Source organism: Babylonia areolata, chromosome 19 (genome assembly GCF_041734735.1).
Source record: "Babylonia areolata isolate BAREFJ2019XMU chromosome 19, ASM4173473v1, whole genome shotgun sequence".
Lineage (NCBI taxonomy): Eukaryota > Metazoa > Mollusca > Gastropoda > Neogastropoda > Buccinidae > Babylonia > Babylonia areolata.
Window position 1 is genome coordinate 32439249 of NC_134894.1, and position 25000 is coordinate 32464248.

The 25000-nt window shown below is 44.5% G+C and overlaps 1 protein-coding gene across 2 annotated transcripts in view; it reads left to right on the top strand.

The window, feature by feature from the left end:
• Positions 1-25000, top strand: part of LOC143293640 (uncharacterized) — a 115871-nt gene that overhangs the window by 18123 nt on the left and 72748 nt on the right. For both annotated transcript variants that reach the window (XM_076604747.1, XM_076604748.1), the window contains exons 3-4: positions 8599-8715; positions 11857-12063. In XM_076604747.1, the coding sequence (XP_076460862.1) occupies positions 8599-8715; positions 11857-12063 (324 nt within the window). The remainder of the gene's footprint in view (positions 1-8598; positions 8716-11856; positions 12064-25000) is intronic.

Below are 25000 nucleotides of genomic sequence, written 5' to 3' on the forward strand. Positions count from 1 at the left end.
ACACACACAGACAACCGAACACCCGGTTAAAACATAGACTCACGTTGTTTACACAAGTGAGTCAAAAATTGCAGGCAGGAAAAAAATTTTTTAAATGGATGGTGCTGTCAGTGTAGCTCCCTGTGGTGAGCAGCCCGAATTTCACACAGAGAAATTTGTTGTGACAAAAAGAGTTGTACAATTACAAATAGTAACTTTCAGCTAAAGATAGATTGCAGTGCATTTGTTGTTGGGGTGGTTTTTCTTTTGTTTGTTTGTTTGTTTGGGTTTTTTGGGGTGTGTGTGTTGGTTTTTTTTTTTGTTTTTTTTTTTGGTTTTTTGTTGTGTTTTTTGCAATGCAGTAGTATATTTTTCGTTTTCGTGCACATTTCTCCATACAATTTATGATCAGTGCCACCCAGACAGGAGTTTTATTTTAGCAAAACTTTTCTTCGTCTTTTTTCAAAGCCGGTCAGTTGGTAACATTGACAGAAAAGTCGGTCACTTATTTGACTTGCGAGATCATATCGTTCCTGCCAGTCAGTTTAGTTCACTATTCTAATCGTGGAGACCTGACAGATAGGAGGGGGGAGGGGGTGTTGTTGGGGAGAGGGGGGGGGGGGCGAGCTTGTTGAACTGTTCATTGCTTGGGTAACACCTGCGACCTAGTTGTCAATTCTCACAATCGTGACACCTTTCAGTTGGATCTGAAATTTATGATGTAAATTTATTATACATTTTGGGTGAAGAAAAAAAAATCATGTAGACATGGAACTAGTGGAAGGGACTGAGCTCCGATTTGTTGTTGTTGTTGACTTCTTTCCTTTAGACGTCTTTTTAGCTTTTGATATTTAACTACTTCCCTATGACGCTGTTGTTGTTGTTTTCTTCCCCTTCCCTCATGTCGCAACACATTTTCTGTACGAATCTTTGAAAAGAAAAAGTATAATCAATGCTGTAACTATGTTGGTTTCTTGTCTTAGACGTATTATGTTGAATGAGAGAGCCGTGTTGGTGTGTGCGCGAAAAGGCTTTGGTGCTAAAATATGAAAGGCAGGGGTGTGTAAACAGCACTTAGTATGTGGTGGTGGGGAGTAGGGGGGGGGGGGGGGGGGGGGCGGAGACGGGGGTGGGGAGGTCTGGGTCCTGGAGTAGGGTCGGTGGGGAAGCATGTGTTATAGAGTGTATTGGCAAATAACTGTGCCCCCTCCCCCCCCCACCTCCCACCCCACACACCCTCCCTAGTGGGACATGGAAGAGGAGGAGGAGGAGAAAGTGGGGAGGGAGAAAGTAGGGGGTTTATAGTGACAGGGTATTGTGGACGTGGAAGGGTCGGAGTGGTGGGGAGGGGATTGAAGCCTGAAGCCAACCCTGTCAGACCAGTACGAGCTGCTTGATAAGGGGGAGCGGGGGTTGGTGGGGGTGCCTCCGTCATTGTGCCACCCAGTACCGTTCAGCCTTTTCTGTGGTCCCCCTTCACAGCCAGCTCACTGGGTGTGGAAAAGGCTCGACAGGGTAGAAAGGGGGCCATCTCCAATCATTTCTGAGTGATTTCTCTTTCTTCTCTCTCTCTCTCTTCTCTCCCCCCCCCCCCCACCCCCCCTATCACCCCTGCTGTCAATCCCTCCCCAGTCTCCCCCACCCGTCTCTCCCCTTCCCCGCTTGCCTCAGCCTGGCATTGAGATCAGCATTATTTTTCACCAGTCCCTCAGAGAGGCGAATGACCCAGGGACGCCTTTCTTTTTTTTCAATTTTATTTCCTGCTGGCTTGGCTTGTCCGTTTTCCTTTGACTCTGCCCCTCCCCCCCCCCCCCCCCCCCCCCCCCGCTCCACCCCAGTCCTTTGATACGCACCCCCATCCCCCACTCCCTCTCTCTCCCGGCTCTCGATCTCTGTGTGTTTTTCCCCCCTGCTCTTGTTCATTCCTCTCTCTGTAAGTTGGTTTCAGCTCTGATCAATTCATATATTGTGAATACATGCAAGTTCAGTTGGTAACACGTCTTCTTCAGAGTTTGAAAGTGCAATTATAGTAGATTTGTTAATTGACCGATTAACCAACCTACACACAATCTTTCACAGGATCTCCTCAAGCTACACGTCTGTTGAAATGATTGTTGTTTGTGAAAACTCAGTGGACATTGTTGAACTCGCATTGCTGCAGGATGCATGTGAATACAGCTTGGAACAATGCTGCATGCATGATTCAGTCTGTGGAAATCTTTTTTTTAATATTTTATTTTTATTTTAATTAGGCCATGGTTTGGATTCAAGGAAAAAGTGTGTGTGTGTGTGTGTGTGTGTGTGTGTGTGTGAACGCGCGCTCGTAAATTACAATTTGCATTTCATTTTTGAAAGGAAACCGATGCAGCACCTGTTGCGTTACTTCTCAGGATTCCAGTTGTCTTTCTCAGTACCTGCCTTGGCCTTTGTACTGGGGCGCTCGCGTTTGTCGACGCTTATACACTACAGGTCTTGTCATGTCATGTGAACCTCCCTCAGAGTTATAGGGAAGTGTTCATAGTCATAAAGAAAGATCCTGGCTTATTTTCCAAAGTATGCCAGTCTCGTGAACAATGGCATTGTTGTGCGCAGCTGTGTGTGGGTTTTATGCTGTCTCCTCTGCCGCCAGCAGTCGTGATACAGTTGCCTTGACGACGGGAGGATTGATGGAAGGGTCTGTCTGAATGCCGAGGGGATTGGGGGGGAGTGGGGGGAGGCGCAGGCGGACGTGGTGTGAGCTTGAAAAAAAAAAGGAAAGAAAAGAGGGGGGGGGGGGGGGGGAAGAAAAAAGGGAAGGGGAGGCGGCGAGGGTGGGGGTTAGGGCAGGGTGAGTAGGGATAGGATGTTGGCGCGTTCCTGCTGTGTGTTATGTGTGTGTGTGTGTGGTTGGGGAGGCTGGGAGGGTGGGTAGTGGTGGTGGTAGGAAGAGCGTGATAGAGAGGGAGGGAGGGATGGTGAAAGGCGGCCAACCAGTGGATCTGCCTCATCGCCAGGTTCGAGCCGTCTTTCAGTGAGGGTTGATGGTGGTGAGGGAGCGGGGGTGGGGGGGGTTCCACTCTGGGCTTCCAGTGAATAGGGAAGATCCATCCTCTCATGTTGCAAGATAACAACACGTTAAAAAAGGAGGAAGTGTAGAGATAGGGATTGAAGGGGAGGGGAGAGAGGGTGGAGAAATAGCAAAACATCACCAACACGCACACACACACAAACACACATACACACACGCACGCACGCACGCACGCGCGCGCGCGCGCGCGATATGGAAAACGCAGAGTGAAAGCAGATCTAACTGGGTCTGTACTGGGAGAGAGAAGCCCCCCTCCCTTCGCCTTCGGCACACCCACATCCTCCCCTCCGTCCTCCTATGCATTGGGTGGAGTTGGGGGAGAGAGAGGTAAAAGTGTGTCTGTCTGCCCTGCCCCCCTCATCCACCTCCAACCCCACTTCACTCACACGCACACTCCCATTCTCATCTCTTTGGAGCGCGAATGTTTCTCCTGGGTTCTCGCCACCACCCCCACTCCCCCACATCCCCGACCCCCGCGCCCCCCAAACCCTCCATATTCCCCATTCGCTGCCCCCTCTAACCTCCATCTCCCTCCGCTTCCACTGCAACCACCACCACCCCTCCCCCCCTCCCCTCCTTCCTCCATCCTCTCTTACCACTCCTCATCTCATCGCTTCCCTGACTCGTCGTGCACAACCAGGTTGTGCCAAGATAGCAACGATCCTTGCCAGCAGACAAGACAAACCCAGACAGACAGCCAGCCAGACAACCGTTTGGTTTCACGTGCAAGAGGAGTTGGCTGGGTGCAGGCGGTGATAATACAACGTGTCAGGAAGTCGACGATTGGCGTGGAAACCAGCGAAACAGTATTACGAACATCATCAGAGTCACACACACACACACACACACACACGCACACACACACACAGCACCTTTTAGATGCAGTTTGTGGGAGGTATTGTTTTACTGGGGGAAACAGCAAAGCTAAACTAGTTACCCGTCGCTATCGTTTGTTGTCAGTATTCTTTCATTCAAAAGCCGAATTTTTCTCTCTTTTTTTTTATTGTATGTTATGTAAACAAACTAATGAATTGGCCAGCGGTGAGAATTGTGAATAATAGAAAAACACTCATTGCGTGTGTGCATAGCATAATCGGAACTTTCAAAGGTTTTGAACCTGCTGTATCACGATAAGGGAGGGTGCAGATGGGGAGCGTTATTTATGGTGCACAAGTTTGGAACTTTCCTGCTCAAAGTCAAGAGACAAGACATTTTCAGAGCTTGACTGGATGTATTCCAAGCTCTCTCCCTCTGGGTCTCTGTGCACGATTGTGTTTGAGTTTGTGTGTGTGCGTGCGCATAGTGTGTACATATCACACAAATGTGTATATGCATTTATATATATATATATATATATATAGAGAGAGAGAGAGAGAGAGAGAGAGATTTAGATACAATCAGCAACAACAGCAAAAATAATGTTTTCGTGTACTTTTGTGTTTCACATGCAGATAACTCGTGTCAGTTTAGGTTATAAATGGGCTTTGACCAGTCAAAGAAAATACGGTGCCTCTCACTTTCTTGCTTAGTTTCTGAAAGCGTTTTGCACGAACTGCTCTGCAAACACCATTAATTTTCGGAATGAGCGGCCATGGTTATCAGCGCACCGATCTTCTGGGAGCCCTCGGCTCTTGTAGACAAGCAGTGGTGGAGGGGAGAGTATGCGTATGGCGGAAGAACTGGGGAGGGGTGTTGGGGTGGAGCTGGGGCTAGGGGGAGGGGTAGGGGACGTGAGAAGGTGGCGGATGGCAGGTGTAAGCGGGCGGTTGAGTTGATGATAAGAAGCTCATCATCACATCTCAACTCTACGTGATGAGGGTTTCAAACCTGCAGGAGTAATGTTGTTGTTTTTTTCGCCGATGTTCATTTCTGTTCCTGTGTCGGAACAGGCGATTCTGACGTGCATGATTTCAGATGATGTCAAAAGGTGAAGCTGCATCAATGTGAAAAGTGGTAAAAGTAACCGCTTGGATCACCGATGACATACAGTTTTGGGAGCAAGTGTCATCCGCCTGTAAAGAAACGAGAAAGGAGTTGACAGTTAACGTGGTTTTATCTCTCTTTTATTTCTTTTTCTTTTCTTTTGTTTTCTCTCTCTCCTACAGACCGACAGGATTTTGTTTTGTGTGAGGCCGTCTGAGCCGGAAACCGAATTGCGCTTGTGAATATTAATATGACGGTCATAACACTACCCCTGCCTATCCTCTCTCTCTCTTTCTCTCTCTCTCTCTCTCGCTCGCTCGCTCGCTCGCTCACTCACACATACATATCTATATACAAACGCGCGCGCGCGCGCGCGCACACACACACACACACACACACACACACACACACACACACACACACACACACACACACACACACATCGTTCACCGTTTTCTAGTGTGTTCCGAGGGAAAAAGCCTTCTGGATTCCAGTGTATATGATTTATATTGCTTTAAGATCGATCTCTCTCTCTCTCTCTGCGTTCATGTAACTCCCGCGTTCACTCATGGGCTTTCATGTGTAACTGTTTTACCTCGTCATTTTTGGCAGGCACACTCTTATAGGAAATGGATGTATGCTGAATTTGTTAGCGTTTTCATAACCCACCAGACTTGACATGGACTACAGACAGAATTAAGTAAATGGGCATTTGACTTTTTGTGTGCGAATTCGTAAAAGGAGTTAAGGGGTCTTCTCATAAGTCATAAGCTGACCTGGGAAACTGGGAACCCCCCCCCCCCCCACGCCCACCCTCACACTCACCTCCCCCACCCCCTCCCAACCCTCCACCCCCCACCCCCCCCACCCCCCAAAAAAAATCCACCCTTAACCCACCAGATGTTGACAGGATTCGAAGCAGGGACTTAAAAGTCACGTGCGAACAAGGTCCTACGCCTTTTTAAACTACTGAGAGCTATCGTGATCATCGTGTTCTACTTATAGGCTTTGGAGATCCTGATATGTGTGTGAAGGAAAGTATAGAGAACAGCCTAGTCACGTAGTCTCAAACGTTTATCTTGGACCTTCATGGCAGCAGCATCATGATCCTCTTTCATCACGAAATATAATTATATCGGTTTTGATAAATCATGCTGTCTTCTTCTTCTTTTTTTTATTTTTTATTATTATTTTTTTTTAATCTTCATCATTTCATATCTGAAACTTTTTTTGCTTTCTGTTTTTTCCCTGTGGCTGTTAAAACGGCCATTCTGACGGTGAAAATGAATTACCCTGTGTGTGCCTCTGCGGCATGCTGTGTCATCACTGTCAGCGGTCTCCATGTTCCTCTCCCGCCGTTGTCTTTGATCTTGTGATTAGTCTAAACCCCGGATGGCCTTTGCCTTCGGTCCCGTAATGGCCCGTGTGCCCTTTGCGAATCCCGGCCGGCCGCCGACCGTTAACTACCGCTGCCGTTGCTGGGGGAATGGCGGCGCCGTCTGCCATTGTTGACAGTCTGATGATCCGCCATCACCAACCTTACCCCTTCTCCCCAACTTCCACCCTCAGGACTTTGGTAGATGCACGCGCCAGTGGGTGGGCGTGAGAGGTGTGACGCGCGCATGGCTACCCGCTACCAGCCACTGTTATATTATGTCGTTGGGCACACAACGTTACCGGGACTCGAAACTGTTTGTAGCCACTGATGATTTGGGGCGCTTGAAGCAGCGAAGGAGGGTGCGTGGGTGGGGGTGTGCGGTTGGCGAGGTAATATGAGGGGGATTGTTGGGGGGTTTAGCGATGAAAATAGCTTGGGTTATTTTTGGTCAGGAACGGTTTCCATGGAACAGTGGCACGCCAGCAGCACCTGAAGGCACCAGTCTTTTCGCTGTGAAAAGTGACACTGGCCTGTTGTTTGTGGAGGACCAGAAAGAGAAAAGGAGAGATATATACCTGCCAGAGTCTAGAAGAGCCCGTCATCTTAGCGCTCTTGGGGAATATGATTATTGATTCATTTTATAACAATTGTGTGTTTTAAACATAATTTATCCTGGATGGAAGGTCATAATTTAACAAATCTTTTTTTCTTTTCAATCAATACTGTAATCATTTGATCCATAATGGAGTAAAGAACAGGTGAGATGGGAGTGGATGGGGTGGGATTGTGTGGGGGGATGGTGGTGGTAGGGGAGGGGGGAATATTCCATCCATGAGTTTTAAAGGATTGATCTGGTTTTAGATAAGTTTGAGTGGGTGTGGAATTGATCTTGGGAATGGGGGGATGGGTGGGGGGAGTGACTTGGGGATGTTTTAGGAGCAAGGTTTTATCTTGGTCATCATTGTCTGTTATGAAGAGAAACCTGGGATCAGGTTGATTGTAAACAACATGAATTGAAGTCTGTCTCAGTCTAGCTGTGTGTGACTGTTTCTTGACTCAGCATCTGTGTCTCATTGCCTCCTTGTGTATATATATATATATATATATATATATATATATATATATATATAAATGTCTCACCTCCTCCTCTTCCTCTTGTCTTTCCTCGATTCCTTTCTCTCCCCCCAACCTCCCACACTAATCCATACCTCTTCCTTTTTTTCTTCGCAGTTTTGTTGTTGTTGTTGTTGTTCAGTGTTTGTGTTTGTTTTTAAAATGTATTTGTCAGATTCAGTATGTTGGAAGATGCATCCTAAATGATCACGTGTTTTATCACCCCCCACCATTTCTTTATTTTTCTTTGTAAAGCTGTGTTTTTTGTTGTTGATTTTCTTTTGGTGGTGTTTCATAAGAATTGTTAAAAAAACATTTTCCCTGGTAAGGTAAACTTTAACAGATTCAATTTCTCTGGAAATACTTGGTCTGCAAATACCAAACATGGATCAAACATTGTGAGAACAAAATCTTCACAGTCATACCAATAATAGATTGTAAGTCTTCATGATGAAGCTGTATTTCCGGATCAAGATTGATTTCCTCGAGGCTCAGGATCCAGAAAACCACAATTGATCATGTTTGGGTTTGAAGACAGCAGGACCTGTTTTTCTTGTTTGCAGTTAAAAGAAAAGAAATACAAATTCTGGACAGAACACATATCTCATTCTCATTATTCCTTTACTGGATAAAGTGTGTATCACGAGTGAGGTTGTTTTTTGTTTTTTTCCGTGGGACGGTTGGCCATCGCCGCTTTGTTGGTCGGCCAAGTTAAGTCTTGCTGTGCTTGTGCCAAGGCGTTGATGCTTCTCGTTCTCTCTCTATTGACTTCTTCCTCCACCACTCGTTTTTTTATTCATTTTCTTCACTTTATTTATATCTCAGCTTAGTTTTGTTCAAAACTCATGTATGTTCACGTTTTCTAGTTATGATGACATCCGTCACATATTCAGTATGTACATGTGAGAGGACAGAACTTTATATAAGATTTTCTTGTTGTCCTGTTCATCGATATCTGTGTTGTATTGTGACATGTTCCAAATAAAATACTGTTTAAACCAAGTGAGTTTTGAAGGCCTTGCTTCTCTTATCTCTTTTATGCTGACTGAACGTTCAGCAATGTTAATGGGTAGCCAATGATACCTCTATTAACAAAACGATGAACTATTATTCTTGATTTTGTTTGTTTGCTTTGCAGTGTTACAAACCCCTGGTGGACAAATGCGGTTTAGCAGCCAGTAAGAAACGTGTAGTGGAGTTTCTTGGGGAGCGTGATCTGTCTTTTGTTCAGGACGATGATCTACACTTTTATCAGGTAATTATTTTATTTCCTCTTTGTTCCTCTGTGTGTGTGTGTGTGTGCAGACCATGATTTTTGTGTACATATTAAAGAATAGAAACTCACTCTTTGGGCATACACATGCATTCAGTTATGAATACACTGTCGAAGTTTTATAGAGGCATGTTTGAATGTATATTGGATATGCCCAGAAAATTCGCATTTTCTTTGCTACACTTTTAGCATTGTGTTGGAGGACACACTACGATTCACTGATCTAAAAATAGGCCTATTTTTTAGATCAGTGTTTGCGATTATTGTACCAGTGAACAAAGCTTGAAAGGAAAGCTGTGACCTCGTTGGTTGTTGTTAATGCATGGAAAGCTGGAGAAGAAAGGCAAGACTGATGGATCTAAAAGCGGGGAAGAATGGTTGACAACAGCATGAACTGATTGATGTTGAATAGTTATTTTCCCCACTGTAATCCACACAGTTGGCCTTGGTTTATCAGCAGCTGCTCAGCTCTCTTTTCTTTTTCTTTTTTTTTCTTTTTTTCTTTTTTTTTTTCTCCTACAAAGCCCTGGCGACAGATAAAAATTATCTTTCGTTAGTGATTGCTTGACATCGCATCACGAGAGATGGGGTGCTAAAAGAACACAGCACACATTATGGAACGGCCGGTAATAAGCCTATCATATTCACACCGCTATCAACGCGTCCGTTTGAGTTCGGTGCGACTGATCATACAGCAGAGCCATGTTTGTGCGCGGTTAGTATCAGCAGTGTTCAGTTTGATCGGGGTCGGGGTGGGTGTGAGGGAGGGTCAGGTTCTGTTGTGACCTACTTCTTTGCATTGATCGAAAGAGCGACAGGCTTGGAAGCCCATGTAATGAGTCCCCACCCCCTGTTGCAGTGGAGGCGGGTAGGCATTGAACGCGGCCTGCTGGATAATGGCTGGGGGTGGGGATTGGGGGTTGGGGGGGGGGGGGGGGAAGCATTGTCTGTTGTTCCCCACACGATGGCGGACCGACTCCCACCATCCATTGAGGTGGGACGGGTTGGCAAGCTACAAGCATTGTGCATTCCCGGCCCATCGTCGGTCATCGATCAACCAGGTCGGCGGGAATAGCCCTTTTTCATGACTGGTGGTCCCGCACGCTTGAGTAGCCGTCTGAACTGGTCACAAAGCAGCCAGGCGGATCTGTGGGAGGCGGGGGGGTGTTGTTGAAAGGATGCCTGGCCTGGCAGAAACGCCAGCATTTACGATGTGGAAAAAAAACAAAAAAAAAACCAAGGGCGGAGGACTGAGATATAGGTGGAGAATAGGGGTGGGGGAGGGATGGAGGTGGGGTGCGGGGGGGGGGACTGGACTGGCAAGGCTTCGGAGATGGGAGTCACATAATTGAATATCGACCCCGTTCTCTCCAGTTTCATACTAGGCCACCACCAGCAACAGTTTGTGTCGCCAGCCTCCAGCTTCCACCTCCATCTTCTTGCCCGTCTCCTTCCCCACCCCCAATCTATTCAGCCCCTGTCCACCCTCCCCATCCATTCTTCTTCCTGTCCGTCCGCTGCTGTCTCTTCCAACCCCCATCCCACCTTTACTCGGTTCTTCATCTCCTCCTGTCCTCTCCTTGCCTCGCGGTCAGGCGTTGGTGACAGAGGTATCGATTTCTGAACGGGTCAGCCCTCTATTTTTTCCCCTCTCTGTGCTTCTCCGGTCTCACAAGATGATGGTTGAATGTCATCAATACCATATGGCTCCTATTTTTGTCCCCCTCCCCACCCCCTATCGATTAGCAGTCCTGGAGACAATGGCCGGCGGTCACGCAGGATGCGTCCAACTGATTAATTAAGAGGGGGTGCGTTCAGACTTGAGTGCTTGTGGAGGAAGACTTTACAGCTGGGTTGAAGCAGAGGTTGATGTGGTGGTAGTTTGTCTGGTCACACAGTCTTAGTCTGTGGGTAAATTGGAATATTGTAAACATTTTATTGTGTTTGTGTTCCATTGGTTTGTTTCTTCTGGTTAATCAGTATGACATCCCAGATAAACTTTTTTTTTTTTAAATATAAATAATGTGAGTGTGTGGGTTTTTTTTTGCCAGTGTTTATTATGGTCATGAACATTCCATTGTGGATTTTGTTGAAAGTTGCCAAACGAAGAAGCAAATCCACAGTTGAAGACTAATTAACTAGAAATCTTTGTCAGTTTTAAGTATTTCAGCAGAATATTTTATTTGTTTGAACATATTACACTGGTATGGAAACATTTCAGCATAATATCAGAGCTAACACATTAACACAGTATTGCAGCAGAAATATTATTCATTCGAACAAATTACACTGATATGAAAATCTTTCGGTATAATTTCAAAGCTAACACATTTTTCTCATTTCTAAATGTAACCATGAACTAGGGTGGAAGATGAAATTGGATTTAAACTTAAAGGATAAAAGACTGAAAGGATGAAATATCTTCACACAGGCTAGGGACAGAGGCCATTCACAAAGGGTTTTCTATTGTTACATTATTAAAAGAGGGAAGAAGAAAAGAATTTAGTGCCTGAAACTGAGCACCAAAAAATTGGCTTTCTATCTTATAAATGCCTGATCTTAATTCATCCAGATACTATAATAGTGTCGCTGGTGATTTTCCAACAAGCAATCACATACGAAATTTGAAAAAAAAACAACGAAGTGTTACATGTGATGAACCTTCAACGTCGAACCATTTTGGCTGACAAAAGATCAAAATAAAATCTTTGTAAGATTTTTTAACTGATCTATGTGTATGTAAGCACAACAGACATAATCTGGCAGTGAATGATACATAGATTTAGTTCGATAAATGTTTAGAGTATTTGTTTAGAATGTGCTTCAGTTTAAATTTTGTATCAATGCAGGAGTTTAGATCAGTAGGTCAACTGCGAAATGTCATCTGCTCTTGCTTGTGCCATGATAAAGTTAAGCTGTAGCAGTCATCGTAGCCAGCCGAGGGCTTGGCTTCATAAATATTTTCAGATTATATCAGCGCTAAAACATTTTTCTTGTTTTCAAACAGTGGGCTTGAAAAACTTACAAGAGGCATTCATTGGATGTTTGTTTATCATTGAACATAACAGATTACTGATGACATGATTAGCTGATGGGTAAGCTGTGCGTGCGTTTGTTTTCCAGGAGGGTGATGAGTATCGCTACCCCAGTGTGAGTGACAAGGAGGAGCTGAGGAGCGAGATTCGGACGTGGGTGGATTACCAGGATGGGCAGAAGATCTTGCTGACCACACCGGTGGTGCTGGTGGGGTCGCGGGTGGAAGTGTACCGGGCGGAAGGTACCACCCAGTGGTACACCGCCTTCATCCACTCCATCAACGATGCCACTAAGGTGAGGCGTGTCTCGCAGTCTGTTGACTGTTCGTCTTCTGCTTTTCCTTTTGTGGCTTGTAACTCCCCCCCCACCTTCACTCGTCATGCATTATCAGTGGGCATGTTCACTAGTTATACATTATCAGCGGGCTTTGAATGGATGTTTATTTATCGTTGAACAACGTATGGATTATTGTTGATGACATGATAAGCCGATGGGTTCACTGTGCATGTGTTTAGCAGGCAGCAGAAAAACCTGTGATGTCCTCTTCCATTTGTGATTGTCTTTCCTGGGTCCTAGAATTCAGTAACAGAGGGTTGGGTTGAGGAGGAACAAAGATAACTAATTAAAATGAAATATAAATTATTCCTCTTTTTTTTTTTTTTTTTTCCAAATTTTTTTTTCCATAACATACTAATCAGAACTAGAGCTCTTTTTCGCCAGCTTCTTTCATTCAAATTATTTTACCCGGCCTCATTGAAACAGGTGGTGTTGTTTTTTTCCCCATTTCCACACCATGATAGCAAAGGTCCATTTCATTTTTGTTGTGTATATATTTGAGGTTGTCGTTTTTTTGTGTGTGTTTTTTTTTTTTTTATTACACAAATGTAAATGCTGACATGTTTTGCTGCAGAGTGATAGGGCTGGCTGACAGATGTGGCATCCCTGAGTAATGAGTGCAGCTGGAGACCTCCTTGTGATCTGTTTCTGATGTTGTTGTGGGTTTTTTTTTCTTCAACTGGCATACATGGAGCAATAAAGTGAGTCTGTGTAATAATCATCCAGTCTTGGTTGTCTGTGTTCTGTCTTGTTTTGTATTAACTCTGTGTGTGTGTGTGTGTGTGTGTGTGTGTGTGTGTGTGTGTGTATTTGTGTGTCTGTCTGTCTGTCCATATTGACCGTTGGCAATATTTTCTCAGCTGCAATAGAGGAGTGAAAGTTGGATGGATAGTTGTCATGAATAAAGCATTTCAAGTTGACATTTCATGATGGGTGGAAGGTCAGAGATGGTCAAGGTCATCATTTGGCGTACCATACAAGAAGAAAAAGCTTGATGTAGCTTATATTTTACTCCCAGTTTTCATCAAACTTGGAAAAGTGCTGGACCTGATGACAGCATATGAGAGGTCAAGGTCACAACAGGATATTGAATAGAAAAAGCTTGTCTGTACAAGGCAGGTAAGATTTTGCATCCAGTCTTAATCAAACATGGTATTACTGCATTTGGTCGTACTGCTTTTGTCTCAGTTTCTCACATCACCTTTTTTTCTTTTTTCTTTTTTTTTTTTTTTTCTTTTTTCAAGGTTTTGAATGACTGTTTTTGCTGCTTGCATCTCTTTAAAAAAAAAATTTTTTTTAATGATGTATCCATGTAGTAGATGTACACACACATGTACACTGCACACACACACACACACACACACACACACACACACACACACACACACACACACACACACACACACACACACACACACACACACACACACACACACACACACACACACTTCCAGACTGGCAACATATCGCAGGTCTGCCTTCATTGTGTGTGTGTGTCCGTGTGTGTGTGTGTGCGCACGCGCGTGCAGTATGTCACAGTTACGCCTTCATTGTGTGTGTGTGTGTGTGTGTGTGTGTGTGTGCAGCTTGTGTCTCATGTATGAAAGAAAAAATTACACAAATACACACATAGAGACACACACACACACACAGCAGACTAACAATATATCACAGTTATGCGATCAGTGTGTGTGTGTACTCTTCTTTATTATCTTACACTCACACACAGAGTAGACTAGCAATATATTGGATATGCCTTCATTGTGTGTGTCTATGTGTGGGTGTTTGTGTGTGTTGACATATTGTTGCATCAGTTTTTGTTGTCCTGCATGTTTAATGCCATCAGATTTACTGCTCGTTTCTTCCTTTTCAGTGTATAGACTTCATTGAATGAATCAAGCTTGTGTGTTTACGAAGTGGGAACAGATCACAAACTCAGATTGCTGACTGCTCCTCGCCTTTCTCTGTGTTTTGTTATTCTCTCTCAGTCTCTGTTTTCCTCTCATCGTCTCTGTATCATTGTCTCTCTTTGTCTCTCTCACATCTGTCCATCCATCCATCTGTCTGTCTGTCAATCTGTCAGTCTGTTTGTCTCTCTCATATCCATCCATCCATCTGTCTCAGCGTCTGTCTGTCGATCTGTCAGTCAATATCTATCTGGATGTATCAATAGAATCTGTCAAAATCTATCTATATATCTGTCTGTGTCTGTGTCTCTGTGTTGTCTGTGACTAGCTGTCTTTGACACACACATGTCCCAGCCCTCTGCTTATATGACCTTTGCACATGGAGACTTCAAATGTGAAATATGGAAACAAACACTTCCTTGCGGAGGATTTGAAGTGTAGGAGTGGCTGGTGACAGAAAGGCAGGCTGTGTGTCAAGACTTTACATCAATTACTATGTTTGTGAAGTACGTCTGTTGACATCCGCTGCTTGCAAACATGTCACCCTTCCAACACTGTTTGGAAGTGAACTGCACATTCCTGTCAAGTCCTCCATTGAGATTTTTTTGGGGGAAAGTCACATTATTAGTACAGTCGTGGACAGTGTGGTTGCTTCTCACAGCTGAAGCTGAAGTGACACACATCTCAGTTTGTCATCAGTTCATCACTCAGTTTGTAGATTGTCATTTGTAGACAGCAGATCACAAGGGGTGCTCCAGGGGATATATATATATATATATATATATATATATATATATATATATATATATATATATATATATATATATAGAAAACCTGTCTTCTTGAGTTTTTGCTTAGATCATGCCTGTTGAGAGTCTGCTGTCTGCTTATAGATCTGCTCGTGTGTCTTCACTTGCATTGTTTTGTTGTTGTTGAGCTCCACCCATTAAGGGAGTGTTGAAACTTGGGTAATGTAGAACCGAGATTGCTTGGTGTTTACTTTGGAACTGTGACCAACTGAAAAATTAGAGGACAAACTGTTAGACATGTGGGTATGTGTGTTGGGGAGAGGTGGGGGTGAGGGGTGGCTAGATGACAAATAATTGTTGGGTGGCATCTTCAGTTCAGAATTCCCAGATGATGCGTAAGTGCGTGAGGACAGTGTGAACGAAGAGACTACATTTCAAGGTTGTGGAAGGAAGTTTGGTCATTCCTTACCTCTCCTTTTGCTTCTCCTCCACTTTCCTCCTCTGGTTTCCTTCTACTCCCATATCTCTCTCTTCCACTACCACCACCCACACCCACCACCCCTCCATCTGCCCTGACCCAGACTTTCTCTCTCTGAGATGGTTAGCTGAACCAAGTGCTCCTCCACACAAATACATGCACATGTGCACACACACACACACACACACACACACACACACACACACACACATGTGCAGGCATGCATTATACATGCACACACGCACATGTTATATATGGAGTGATGGCCTAGAGGTAACGCGTCCACCTGGGAAGTGAGAGAATCTGAGCGCACTGGTTCGCATCACACCTCAGCAGCCAATATTTTCTCCCCCTCCACTAGACCTTGAATTGTGGTCTGGACGCTAGTCATTCGGATGAGACGATAAACTGAGGTCTCGTGTGCAGTATGCACTTAGCGCACGTAAAAGAACCCACGGCAACAAAAGGGTTGTTCCTGGCAAAATTCTGTAGAAAAATCCACTTCGGTATCGAAAAAACAACAACAACAAAACTGCACGCAGGAAAAAAATACAAAAAATGGGTGGTGCTGTAAAATAGCGTTCCCCTGGGGAGAGCAGCCCGAATTTCACACAGAGAAATCTGTTGTGATAAAAAGAAATACAAATACAAATGCACACACGTGAACACACACATATACAAATTTTCATTAAGAGATTGTCTGCGTGCACACATATACGTTCACACATTGGCCCACACGCACAGTATAGAAATTGTGAGCTCACGCACGCAGACACACTTGCACATGTTTGCACACACGAACACACACACACACACACACACACACACACACACACATTTAGAGGAACGCACAGAAGCACACAGGTGTAAATGACAGCCTTCCTGAGTTGCCACCACCTGGCATTATCATTACAAACCCCGCACAGCCAGCTATTTCCACACACCACAACCGTTTCAGACTGCTGCTGACGTCACTGTTTCGTATCCGTCGTTTTCAGGTCAACCCGATTACTGGCCTTATCTTTTGTTGCCCAAGTCAATCCGATTAACTGTTCCACGTTGAACAGCCAGACTTTTTCTCTCACTTTGTGTGTGTGTGTGTGTGTGTGATATTATATACATATATAATCAATATGACCCCCTCTTTGCCCTTGCCAGGGTGTGTATGTGTGTGCGAGAGTGAGTGCATTTGAGAGAGTGAGTGAGAATGTGTATGAGATAGATCGTGTGTGTGTGTGTGTGTGTCAGTGTCTGTGTGTATTAGTGAGAGACAGAGAGTGTGTGCTTGAGAGACGGAGGGGGTAAAAACGAACGAACGAACGTTGTTTCTTTTTGTGTTTTATTGAGTGGGAAAAAAAAGGAACAAGCACAAATGGCTTGTTTTCACCCTGACCTATTGAAAAGGGGAAAATGTAAGAAACACGCAATACAAAAGCATAAATTTACATATAGATAAGTACATTTCAAATTATGTAAAAAAAATAAAAAAAAAAAAGATAGCAACAACATTACTACATGCATAAATATTGCTTGAACAGAAAGAGAAAGAAGATAGAAAGAAAGTGACAGACAGACAGAGAATGTGAGAGTGTGAATGGTTCAGAATTGTGTTTGCAAAGAGAGAGAGAGAGTGTGTGTAATGAATGAGCCACGAGGCAAGGAAATGAAAGTTGAAATGGCGTTGTGACACTATCCTCGCTCGTGATCAGGAAATTGATTAGCACTGTCGTAGGTCTGTTATTGACCGAGGACACATCGTGAAGGTCAACACCGATACAATGGCGTTCGAAAGTTAGCGGTTGGACGTCTGACTGCAGTTTTGTTTTCTTGTAATTTTCTTAAACGGTTTTGGCGACTTCTCTTATTTCGAATCGTTGGAGGCCGGTGTGTTTGTTGGTTTGAAAAAAACAACAACAAAAAACGTGCGTTTGTGAGGGTTTAGTTCAGCCATTCCCACGACAGCAAAGTAAAATGGACATTGATTCAGATCGACTCTCTCAGTCGTTATACATTAAGTTTTGCGCTACTACGGTGACCCCCGTCGTTCTGCTGTGGATAAGATTGTGACGATCCACTTTTCAACCAAGCAGATGATAGACACTGTTCACGTGTGTCAAGAGTGCTTTTGGTACGGCCCCACACGAGTGCGTTGCATGCGTGCGCCTGTCTGTGCATGTGCCTGTGTGTGTGTGTGTGTGTAAAGTACTCTGTGTGTGTGTGTTTGTGTGTGTGTGTTCAATTCAATTCATGTTGTTTAGAGCCCAGCCGACCGTTTAGGCCATCTCAGGGCTGTTACCACGTTTCAACAAAAAAAATCTTCTCAAAACTGTAAATAAAATATCTTATTTAAAATTTTTATGTTTACAGCCCAGCCAGCCACTTAGGCCATCTCAGGGCTGTGACCACAACAAATCTTTACAGTATGCCTTTTTTTTAAAACATGCAATTAAAAATATCTAAATCTTGTTAAAAATATTTGTTTCTCTTAAAAAGTCCATTACTGCCCAGGGAGGCACATCCCTGAACAGTGTTCTCAAGGACTCAGCGTGTGTGTGTGTTGCATGCCTATGTAAAGTATACTGTAATTAGAGGTATGTGTGGTAGAGGAAGGGAGTGGAAAGGTCAAACTGATAATAATTACCTGAACTCTGTGGCCCCTTACAGAAGAAAACAGGACAGAGAGGATTGATTGTGGGCTGACAGCAACACGGCTATATTTGGGGCAAGTGATAAAGAGAGCACGAACGCGGTACATCACAAGTAAGCTGTGTCTCTTGGCTGTAGTTGGGAGTTTTTAGAGTTCGTCCTGAAACGTACTTGGCAAGCTCGTTCCGAGTAAAATTACCCGTCGTTCCTGTCCTGTCTCGCGCTCACCGGCACAAGGCGTGTGTGGTTACGGGGCAGCCAAGCGCACAGCAGCCACAAAAGATCGCTGGTGTTGTGAAGTGTCTTTAAAAATAGCGCATTGGTAATGCACTCACTCGAGTACTGGTTGTGCTCAACAAACACCTCTCTGCTTCACAGATCATGATCCCAAGCATAATTACTTACATACGTGGTACTTCCGTGGTCAGTCAGTGCTACAGTTGTTAGTGGGACAGAATTGTTTTGTGCTGTCTTGTTGTTGTATTTTTTTTCTTTCGTTTTTCAGCTGTTGCGTATTTCCATCGTTTTGGACCGCAGATGTAGATGTCGTTGGTTTGTTTAGATTTGCGTTGTTTTTGTTTGGTTGGTTTGTCTGAACGTGGTGGGTTATCTATATGCAGCTACCAGCTGTTTCAGAGACGTTCCACATCAATCGACCATGTTAAATTGTGTTGGAAACACATGGCATACACGGTCACACACACACACACACACACACACACACACACACACACACACACACACACACACACACACACACACACACATTCTCTCTCTCTCTCTCTCTCTCTCTCTCTCACACACACACACACACACACACACACACACTCACACACACACACACTCACACACACACACACACACACACACACACACACACACACACGCGCGCGCGCGCGCACACACACACCTGTTGCCGTGCTGTGCTGTGCAGTTAATTGTGAAATAAAATGTGGGATAATGGAGCAGAGGGAAGGTTGGGGGAAGGGGATAGGCAAATGGGGGAAGGACACAGTGATTAGTATTTAAATTCCTCTTGGGAACATCATTTTATGACACTGCCCACGGTAACTATTTCTTCCCTTCATAAAAAATAAATAAATTAATAAAATAAAAATATTAAAAAAATAATTAATTTAAAAAAAACTGGCTGACATCTTTGATACGGAAGCGGAACAGTTTTGTTTAATCAACACACAACTACTGATCACCGTGTCACCTGATCAATCTGTCAGTTGTTTATATATATATATATATATATATATATATATATATATATATATATATAATCTGCATGTGGGTCCTTGGCTTTGTAGGAGAAATTTGGATATTCGCTGCTTCAGAACTTGCGAGTGGAACCTTATCAATATTCTGTGTCGAGTTGTATAGCGTTCGGCATTTAACAAGATGGAACCGAATGCTACCTCCTCAGCTTGGTTTTGCTCTTTCTGAAGGACCCGTTACGCGCATGTATCCTTCGTCTTCTTTTTTACAGCATTTTTACATGCCACATCCACATGCATGATTTTATTATACATGCATGCGCATGCATGTACACACACACACACACACACACACACACACACACACACACACACACGTGAAGCTACAGGCGTGGTGGATATCTGAGTGTTGAGTATTTTGGTAGTTTGGGGCACACGCAGCACCAAAGCATAACGGATGTGTTTGAAATGACAGTGAATTGCATCCTTACGTTCAGGCGACCTACCTCGTGTGCAGTCTAACGCTTTGCTGTGTCCCCTGCCAAGCATCCCCAGGCCAGCATCCGATTCTGTGTTTGTGGTGTCAGCAGTCCCCGTTCCAAGACGAAAGATGATGTAACCAGGCAACGCAGGGAAAAACAAACGTCTTAGTTTGAGAAGAAAGGGTAATCTTTAAAACCGTTTCTAACCTGAACCAAAGAAAGGTGAAATATAATAGGTGAAAACGGTTTTGTTTTTGTTTTTTTTCTTTTCTTCTTCTTCTTTTTTTTTTTTTGTTTGTTGTCACTGTTGTTGTTATTGTTTTGGTTGCTGATGTGCATATCGGTATGTGTGAGGTGTTTTGTTTGCATTTGTTTATGTGTGTGTGTGCACGCGCGCGCGTGCATGACCATTACATGATCATACAAATGGATTTTCTTTTACTGGATTCGGTTTCAAAGGAATGGTCTAGGGTGGGCAGCCGTACCATAATACACAAGACGGGGAAGGAGACAGGGGTGTTGGAGTGAATGGTGTTGGGAGGGAGGAGGGTGGTGCTGTTTGTTGGGGGGGAAAAAAAGTGACGCGCACAAGTAATTCGGCGTGCCAGCCACACACACACACATCCATCCACCATTAAGAGCTATTTCGGGAAGCCAGTCTGCCAACCAGTATTGATTTTTCTACTGCTTTCCGACGCCTCTTCTTCCTCGCCTGTTTCTTCTCTTCTCTTTCTCTCTTTCTCTCTCTCGCCCCCCCACCCCCATTCTCTCTCTCTCTCTCTCTCTCTCTCTCTCTCTCTCTCTCTAGCTCTCCATTTGGCGAGCGAGAAGGAGGGACATGTGGTGAGGGTGGGGAAGACATTTTCCTGAAGAGTTTCAGGTTAATGTTATTTGTAGCCGGTGCTGCAAGCAGATGAATGACTTTTCTTCTTCTTCTTCTTCTTCTATTGTTTACTTTTCTCTTCACCCCGTTTTTTGGTTTACGTCATACTGTCTGTTCGTGTCCCCCCCCCCCCCCCCCCTCCGCCCCCGTTCAACAATTTCCCCAGTCTGTCTCTCTTCTGACTCTGTCTTCGACTTCGACGTATGCAGGTAAGATATGTGTTTCGTAATTATGGAATAATTGCCCCATTTCTGAAACACTCTGAAACACACGCAGACACACTCATGCACACACGCAGACACATACATATATACACGCGCGCGTGAGCACACACACACACACACACACACACACACACATATATATATATATATATATATATATATCATGTATCCACACTCGCTTGCGCGCGCGCACACACACACACACACACACACACACACACACACACACACACACACACTCGCCTGCGCAGAGGGTAAACAGTATGTGAGCTGAAAAAGAAATGGAGATTTTTTGTATCAAAACAAAATAAAAATGCTCACGATATTTTGAAGATCGTGGTGTCCTTTAATAACGCTAACAGTTTTGTCCATAGACAAGAAATATGATAACAGGTAAAAAAGCCATCTTTGTTGAGAGAAATCCTTTATGCACACGCGCTCGTACACACACACACACACACACACACACACACACACACACACACACACACTTAGGCAGTTTAGCATAGTTTGCATCCTATAACAAACTGAAATCACGCCAACTGTTGTTGTAGTCGTCAAAAGGTAATGGGGGTGTATAAAGAGCGGCAGCATATTTTGAGAAAGCTGTTGAGCCGTTGTTGAATAAACTTTAACACAGAAACACAGACGTATGCACAGGTATGCCACACACCCACGAATGTAATTAGAAACTCGTGTTCTTGGACTGTCTTTGATTACATTGATGATCAAACCACAGACATTTTATGCGGGGTTGGGGTGGAGGATGGTTGTTTCATGGGGACAAAGACCCTATGGTCTTTTTTTTTTATGGGGAAAATTTTTCAGCATCAGGTATGGTGAACGGCTTTCGGTCAGTATAATAAGAAATGATGATGCATGCACTGTTAACTTTGGGGTGGTGGGGGTGGGGAGGGGGGTCGGTCTCATGATGATAATCTCCCAGTTTTAATCATTTTATCTTGGGCTATAATGAAAAGAGTGGCGGGGGATGGGGGTGGGGATGAATAATAGGTTGACCTCCTTCCTTTTGGGTCCCCGTCATTTGCTATTCATTGAAACCCCCTCCAGCATAGCAGGCAGAAAGACGACCATCATCAATCACTATCAATACAGACAGGCCAACGGAAAGGGGGGGGGAGGAGGGGGGAGGGAGATAAGGGTGATGTGGGGGTGGTTGTGCACCACACTGCTGTGGAGAGAGAGAAAGAGAGAGAGAGAGGAGAAATAAATAGCCCTCCAGCTAGCTCCCTTTCTCCCTTGTCCGGTTTTGATTCCAAAGGCCGGATCGATACCGCCGCCACCCCCCCCCCCCCCCATGCCCCTGCCCCTCCCCCCGCCCCCCTCTTCCCTTCCTCTAAGTCCCCCTAACTCACAACCCCAGTTACCTCCCCCCCTACCCTCCACCCTACCCACCTTCAACCTTCAACATCCCCCATAGCACACCCTCTTGCTGTCCTCATCACTTTGCTGCCCACTCATTTCTCCCTCCACCTCCACCTCCCCACCCCACCCCCCCACCTCATCCCTTCACGCGCGCGCCGTCTCCCGAAAGGAAGAAGTGGAAAGTGTCCTTTTTTTTTCTTTTTCTATTGTTTTCTCTTTTTTTTTTCTTTTTTTTTTCTTTTATTCCATTGCGTTGCACTGCATTAGCAGACGACGCCAGCCTGCCTGCCCCACTTTTTCTCCGCCACCACCTCCTGCCACGGAAATAGCTGTGTTATGTGTTTGGGAGGGAGGGGGGAGGGGGAGATAGAGATTGTGCAGGCAGGGCAGGAATGGAAGGGGGTTGAGGTGATGGGGGATGGGTTTTGAGGGGTTGGGGTGTGGGGGGGTGGCAAACGGAATTCTTGTAGTCATTGTAGATATCCCAATATCCGTAGAAAACTGCAAGGCTTCCATGCTGTGTGTATGACTGTTGCTTGATTTCAGCCCCAGGCGGTCACAGAGACTGGAAGGCACACCACATTCACTAGCATACCAGTCTCACTATGATTAATTATAGTTCCTGGCACTGTGAGAATGATGTGCGCTTAGTAGGTCAGCGGTTCCATTTTGGGACGGATAAGTTCACCATCAAGACGACCTCTTGAACCAGGGACACGTTAGTCTGGGGAATACTTCTTCTTTTAGTCTGGGGAATACTTCTTCTTCTTGACTTGTATTTTCTTTTGTCACAACAGATTTCTCTGTGTGAAATTTGGGCTGCTCTCCCCAGGGAGAGCGCATCGCTACACTACAGCGCCACCTTTTTTTTCTGTCTTTTTTTCCCTGCGTGCAATTTTATTTGTTTTTCCTACCGAAGTGGATTTTTCAACATAATTTTGCCAGGAACAACCATTTTGTTGCCTTGGGTTCCTTTTACGTGTGCATGCTGCACATGGCACTTCGGTTTATCGTCTCATCCGAATGATTAGCGTTCAGACCACCACTCAGAGTCTGGTGGAGGGGGAGAAAATATCGGCGGCTGAGCCGTGATTTGAACCAGCGCGCTCAGATTCTCTCGCTTCCTTGGCGGACGTGTTACCTCTAGGCCATCAACTCTAAACCATACCTTTACAGAAAATTCAGAACAATGCTGCACGACTGGTTCTCGCCAAAAAGAAATCTGATCATGTTACACCTCTGCTGAATCGGTTACACGGGCTTCCAATTGAGTCCCGCATTCACTATAAGTTAGCAACACTCACCTTCAAACATTTTGACAAGTCTCTTCCATTGTATCTCTCCTCTGTATTGGAAACATATGAACCGCGCAGAACATTAAGATCCAGTTCTGAAAAGCTGCTTAAAGTTCCAAGGACTAATCTAAAATGCACAGGGGAGCTCAGGTTCCCCAGGTGTGGAACTCTCTACCTTCATCTCTTAGAAATTCCTCTGATCTACATTCCTTTAAGTCAGATCTGAAAACTTACTTTTTCCGTAAGCATTTTTGTTCTGGGTGGAATGGTTAAACCAAGGTATGCTTGTTGGCAAGTATGTTTGTGCCAGTATTTTTGTAGTCCTGTTTTAATGCATTGTGTATTTTATGTACTTTTGGTCTTAGATGTGATGTCATTTTTTCTATTTGATTATTTTTAATGCGTGTGGGGGGCAGAGGTGGGAGGAGGGGGGTGCGTGCATGCATGCGTGCTTGTGTTTGTGAGGTTACAGTGCTCTGGTACGCGTGTGTAAGTGTGTAGGCAAGTTAGTATGTCTGAACAGAATTCTATGTTAGAAAATAAGAAATATTTTAATGGTTATGCAATTTTGTTTTTAGTGCAGTTAATATTTAATTTCAGTGTGTGTGTGTCTGTAAGGGAGGGACATTTATATATGTGTGTGCGTGTATGTGTGTGCGTGTGTGTGTGTGTGGGTGGGTGTTTGTGTTCTATGAAATGCATTTTGTTTTAATCTAAGCCTTATTTACTTCATAGCTTTTATAATCTTTAGTGTGCTGTTGCATTCATATGAACACACTGGATGTTTTCCATTGTCAGATAGCGGTTGATATGTTTTTTTAAGGCATGTTTATAGTCAACTATGATGTAAGGCGCTTTGAGCAGCATTGGTGCTGGATATCGCGCCATAGAAAAACTATGTATTATTATTATTATTATTATTATTATTATTATTATTATTATACCTGTTAGGTTTCCCTCTTGAACCAGCGAAGTGTTAGTCTGGAAAATACCTGTTAGGTTTCATTAATCGTAATCGCCACCCCTACCCGCCCTCCACGCCCTTGATTTTGTTTTTGCTTAATTTACTGTTCCCGTTACTAACCCTTTCCTTGACCCGTAGCGTAGTGCTGTGGTGGGGTTTCAGTTTGTACGTCCCTCCCATACCCCTCCTCATTTCCACTCGTTTTTCTCCTCCGGCCTTCATTGCAACCCCCCCACCCCCACCCCCATCCATTACGCTGTGTGTGTTTGTGTTTCCTCAACCAACCCACCGCTGACATGAGATAACGTGATATTTATTACTCATATTTAATCTTTTGCATGTCTGTTCATATGAACCATCTGCTCATCACAAATCATGATCCAGAGAAACACATTTCCATCCTTCACCAGTCGCCGATACAGGGATAGAACCCCAGGACCCCAAACGCTCGAACAATTCGGCTCTCGTGCCCGTCTAAGTAATGACATGTTGCACGAGGCAGTAACATACATCATTGCTTCATGGAATAATGCGTAATTGAAACACAAACCACAGAAAGCAGGACAGTCACTTTGGAACCGATGTCTTGGTTATACCTTTTTTTCCGTGGCATACTTTTTCTCTCTCGATTCACCGGCGCGTTTAGGGTTCGGTTCCA